This window comes from Hevea brasiliensis, unplaced genomic scaffold (assembly GCF_030052815.1).
Source record: "Hevea brasiliensis isolate MT/VB/25A 57/8 unplaced genomic scaffold, ASM3005281v1 Scaf446, whole genome shotgun sequence".
NCBI classification, from domain to species: Eukaryota; Viridiplantae; Streptophyta; class Magnoliopsida; order Malpighiales; family Euphorbiaceae; genus Hevea; species Hevea brasiliensis.
The window spans coordinates 1-5,265 of record NW_026614969.1 but is presented as its reverse complement, the minus strand read 5'-3'; the positions used below and the strand labels follow the sequence as shown (position 1 = coordinate 5,265).

At 35.2% G+C, this 5,265-nt stretch overlaps 1 protein-coding gene across 1 annotated transcript; it reads left to right on the top strand.

Annotated features, from left to right (window-relative positions):
* Nucleotides 1-2,591: 2,591 nt before the first annotated feature.
* LOC110653996 (uncharacterized) lies at nt 2,592-5,142 on the top strand. Its single transcript, XM_021809828.2, has 3 exons — nt 2,592-3,469; nt 4,328-4,482; nt 4,710-5,142. The coding sequence occupies exons 1-3, from the start codon at nt 2,905-2,907 to the stop codon at nt 4,962-4,964; spliced, it is 975 nt and encodes a 324-aa protein (XP_021665520.2). The 5' UTR covers nt 2,592-2,904; the 3' UTR covers nt 4,965-5,142.
* Nucleotides 5,143-5,265: the final 123 nt, after the last annotated feature.

The following is a 5,265-nucleotide window of genomic DNA, read 5'->3' as shown; positions in this document are numbered from 1 at the left end:
GTTGTCCGTGTCACCTCGCCACTGCAGTTGCATTGGTAGGACACTAGGTGTCATTTTGGCATTTTGTAACAAATTTTTATTTTCTCATATGTATTTAGAATTATGTAATGTATTTTGTTGATCATGTAAATTATGAAAATTGTATTTGTGAATGGAAAAGTAAATATCTAATTGTGATTTATACTTGATTATCACATGTGATGGATGATTGAGAACTGAAATTGAGAAATGTTGTTGAGATTTTGATATTGGAGTTTGAGATGATGAGACATGAATATTGGAAGTGTTTTTCAGTTCAAGAACTGCTTTTATCCATTTTTAACCAAGATCACTGGATTTTCTTTAAAATTTTGAACCTCAAATAAATAATAATTTCGGTAAATGGCTTAAATAAATTATATTTCACAAATTATATTCAAAAGCATGATATAAATTAATTAAGGTATATTAGAGTGTGCCGGTACACCGTGTGGCATTACTTACTCGGGTATACTGTACACGGGTAAGGGGTGTCACAATTTTATTACAATCATTTAATAAAATTGACTCAATATAAACTAAAAAAAGACCAAAGATGTCCTAAGTCATGCCGAAAATCCGACAGAGTCTCCTCTATACTTAGAACCTATCCAACCTGCAAAAGGGTTTAAAACGCACTTCTATATCCACACAACCATACACCCACAACTCAATCATATTACACAGCCCCTCCTGGGCCCATCCAAACAGTCATCAATCACAATATGTAAAATTACAGTTTAGTCCTTATAATTGACCCTTTTTGCAAAAACTACCCAAATAAGCTCTAAAAATTCTAAAACTTTGCCCCGCGGTCCTTAGCAATATTACTAAGCTAATGCAAAAAGAATCATAATTTTCTGAGCTACCACGAATATTTTATGAATTTTTAATCCCATTCAAGCACTAGAAAATTAAGAAAAAGTAAGGTTCGGGTTTACCTATGCCGATTCCGATCTCGGGAACGCGTTCGGAATGTCTGACAATGGTGGGGTAGCCAAAATCTCGACCCAATTCTGAGACTTTTTCGGTAGCCTGTCTGTCTGGCCGGAAATTCACAGACCGGGGCAACTGTCGAATTTCCGCGAATTGAAGGTACCTACACGAAGCCCACAACACGGGGGTTAGTATATAATTTTTACGGAATTTTCTAAGCTCATTTAATGCTCGAAAAAAATACTACAAAGTTTCGTAGGACCCATCGAAAAATGATGTCGGAAAATTTTGAAATTTATATTGCCGCGAAGCTCTCGACGAGTGGAGCACTCTGGTACTCTCAGTTTTCTCGTGGGATTCACGGTTTGCGAGAAATCTAGCCTAAAAGTCGAAATGGGCTAAAACTTCCCGGACAAAAATTGGGCAAATCGCTCGATGGATTTTGGTGTTCTTAGTGTCTATGAAAAACTCTCGAGGTATAGATGGTGTTTGACGCAAGACCCGGCCCAATCGGTGGACAGATCTGCCGGATTTTGGGCGGGAAGCCGAAATGGCGCGCTGCACGTAGTGTCTCTTCATTGGCATGAAGGCGGTGAGGGAAGGCCGAGGCGGCACAAGTGAGGTAGGGAGGGTCGAGTGATGGCAAGGCGTGAGGAGGAGGAAGGAGGGAGGAGAGAGAAGACGGGAGAGAGAGGAAGAGAGACAGGATGTGCGCGGGGAAGAAAGAAAGGGAAGAAAGAGGCCGGTCCGATCCGGTCTGGTTCGATTTGGCCGGTCCGATTCAAGATACAAAATTTTTAAATTTTTACTCTGCCTTGGGACCAAAAATGAGGCCCAAAAATTTAGAAAAAATTCTAGAAAACTCAAAAAAATTCGTAGAGTCCAAATATATTTTTAGGTTTGCCGCGTGGTCTTTAATTTTATTTAATTTTTTTAAAATCATCAAAGTTTTATATTTTCGGAAAATCGAACCCGATTTCTAAAATTAGAAAAATTTCAAATAATTTCCTAAAATTTAAATAAAATAAAATATTAATATTTACTCACAAAATAATAAATTTAAAAATTAGGGGTGTTATATTTATTTTCTTTTAGAATTTTGCCTAAATATTAATGGTTTTATTTATTTTTTTAAAGAAATTTATTATTTATTTTTTATAATTTAATAAAATTAATTATTTAATTTTTTATTTTGAAAAATGTGTTGGTTAGTCTTTATATTTTTATTTTTTTTATTCTTTAATTCGTTTATTTAATTTAAATTAAATTTTTTATTAGTTAATATATTTAAAAGAGATATAAATTACTATCATAAGATTAAATAGTGTGGAACTAGAAATTATATAATTGTATATTTTAAATTATAATGACTAAATAAAAATCAAAATAATATCTAAAACAATAAGAGAAACTAAAATAAATAGAATAAAAATATAAAACTAATTAATATATTTTTAAAATAAAAAAATTAAATAACAAATTTTATTAAAATTGAGGGACTAATAGCAATTTTCCTAATTCAAAAATAAGATACAACGGGCAGAAAAACAAGATCAAACAAACAAACGTTTGAGGAGCGTACAAAAAGCGGCGGATTATGACATTGATTGATATTCTAAAACAGGAGGGAAAAATACTTTCCTTCGATTTTGTCCCTTTCCTTTTCCTTCCCTTCCTCTTCAAGCCTTTCCTATTTATTTCTCCACATTTCATTCTCCCACTTCCACTCACCCTCCTCTCTCATGGATTTATCTGTCACCAACCCAAATCCACAAACAGTTAAGAGAATGATTTTGATCTCTCTAGCTTTATCGAAATCTCTTTAACATTTTACGTGTGTAATGCTTTATCAGAAAACACTGTCTCTCTCTCTCGTTTCTTGGGATTTCCTCTTCGTTTGGTGCCTCTGCGTATTGATTAAGGCCTTTGAGCCTTACCATTTTCTTAACAATGGGGAATTGCCTTACCCACTCTAAGAAATCGAATGCTGAGATCGCTCCTTATGATTTCATCAAATCTACCACAGCTGTTAAATTGTATGGCTCTCCCACCGCCGCCTGCACTGCCTACATCCGCTTCGCACTTCTATATAAGACCCTTTCTGTCCATTTTTTCCCCACCACCGACACGCCCAATACGCGACCAGTCCTCCAAATCGGTTCTGAAACTGTTTCAGGGACGCGCGAGATGTTGCTCCGATTTATCGACGCGAAATTACCGCAGCCGCCGTTGGTAATGAAGGAGAGTGATGGGTTTGGTGAAACGACGCCGTGGGTTGTGAGGGCGGTGTTGTTGCAACATAGGAGTATGAGGTGGCACCTGGAAAGGATGGTGAGGTGGGGAGACGACCTGGTGACGCGTGGAGGGAGGAGGAATGGGGATCCGGCAATGGGTACTCCGAGGATGGAGATAAGAAAATTTAGCAAGAGCTACTCACAGTTGCTGGAGTTCATGCTTGAACACGCGCAGATGGAGGAACGCGTGGTTTTTCCTATCCTGGAAATGGCTGATCGAGGTGAGAACTGTAGTTTCGAAAAATGAATAAGTTAGTTAATTATCGTTATTTATGTACTGTGTCGAAGTGTAGATTAAAGTTTAAATTATATGGTAAGATATCAGAAAATATTTATTTATTTTCAATCTTCATGCTCCGATTGAAATTAATCGAAAATTTCACATTTCTGAATACGATTTCAATATTATTGATCTAAAGCTCTTTGGGCAATTTTCTTGCATATATACCCATGTCATATGATACATATAGTTAATTTTGTTTTTATTAACAGCATATCCATATAAAAAAAAATTGCAGATAAATGCATATATTAAAATCTTTTTTAATTTAATATGATAAATGTGAAAGCTAAAATGTGCCATTAAAAAAAAAAAAGAAAAATTACAGTGGTTTGTGTAAATTTGTTTGCTACTCATAAATGCTTGTTTGGCATTACTTTTAGTTTCTTAAAAATATAATTTTGAACTATTTTTCATATGCTTTATAACTTTAATGGTCAAATCATACTTGAAATGATCTTTTCGGATATCACATCGGTTATAGAGTACGTGTGAGTATAGATTATATAGATAATAACTATGTTGAAATTGCATGGTTTTAATGGTAGTTCATTCCCACATGTGTGTGTATTCTATTTTCAATTAATTTTAAAATGCTTTTATTTGTCAAGCAAATTACACTAAATGGAATAAAAGCTACACGTGAAACATCAAAGAACTCATTTGAAAAATCCTTTGCTAGCTTAAGAAAATACAATTAAAAAAAAAAATAATAATAGTACTTGAAGGATGCTTAGCTGTTTGTGAGAGCAATAATATATCTGGTGAAGATGATTGTGAATTGACTGTGATGATGCAGGATTATGTAGAGCTGCAAATGAAGAGCATGCAAGGGACTTACCAATCATGAATGGAATCAAAGAAGACATAAAATCCATAGGAGTTCTAGACACCGGAAGCCCTGACTACCAAGATGCTCTCTGCAACCTTTCTACTCGGCTTAAATCATTAATGGTATAAATCTTAGTACCATTTTGTGCCTTAAAGTTTGTAAATCTTGTAGTGTATTGCAAGTTAAGTTTCAGTCCAACTAGCACCTCTGTTTGATGAATGTGGGGGGAATGAGGTAGACTTTTTCTTTTTTGTGGTTATATGATTTAGAATGCCTTTTTTTGGGTTGAAAAGAAGAAGAGACTATTCTTTGGGAACGTCTGATTTGAACTTTTGTGATGTGCTAATAGGAACGTTGTAAAGAGCACTTTGAGGAGGAGGAGAGAGATGTATTGCCATTGATGGAGGCTGTGGAGCTGAGCAAAGAGCAGCAGTTGAGGGTTTTGGAGCAGTGTTTTGATCTAATGCAGGGAACTAATTCACATTTGTTCAACTTCCTAATTGAAGGCCTTCTCCCTTGGGAAGCCATGCATTACTTAGATTTGATCTTGAGGTGCAAAGACGAAGAAAAGGGAGCCTCCATGCTTTGCAGGATTATTGAATGAGATCTAGAGACTGGGTTCCATTTTTATAGGTACAAAATAAGAATGCATTATAGAATTTTTATTTGTTCATAGAACCAATGATAACGAATCACCGAATTTCGACATGTTCATAGAATTAATGATGTTTTCTCTACTCTTATAGGAAGAAAATGATATTAGTTTGTAATGCTTTGGGTTTGCATTTCTGTTGGTGCATTTTGAGAATGGTATTTTTTTAGTTTGTAATGGTATTTTGAGAATGTTCATATGTGCAACGTTGGAATGTAGGATGCTTAATTTGCAATGGGGTCCCGTAGGGCCC

Coding starts and splice junctions, on each gene's coding strand:
- LOC110653996 (XM_021809828.2), top strand. CDS start 2,905: ATGGGGAATTGCCTTACCCACTCTAAGAAATCGAATGCTGAGATCGCT. Junction 3,470..4,327: donor CCTGGAAATGGCTGATCGAG/GTGAGAACTGTA, acceptor GTGATGATGCAG/GATTATGTAGAGCTGCAAAT. Junction 4,483..4,709: donor CTCGGCTTAAATCATTAATG/GTATAAATCTTA, acceptor ATGTGCTAATAG/GAACGTTGTAAAGAGCACTT.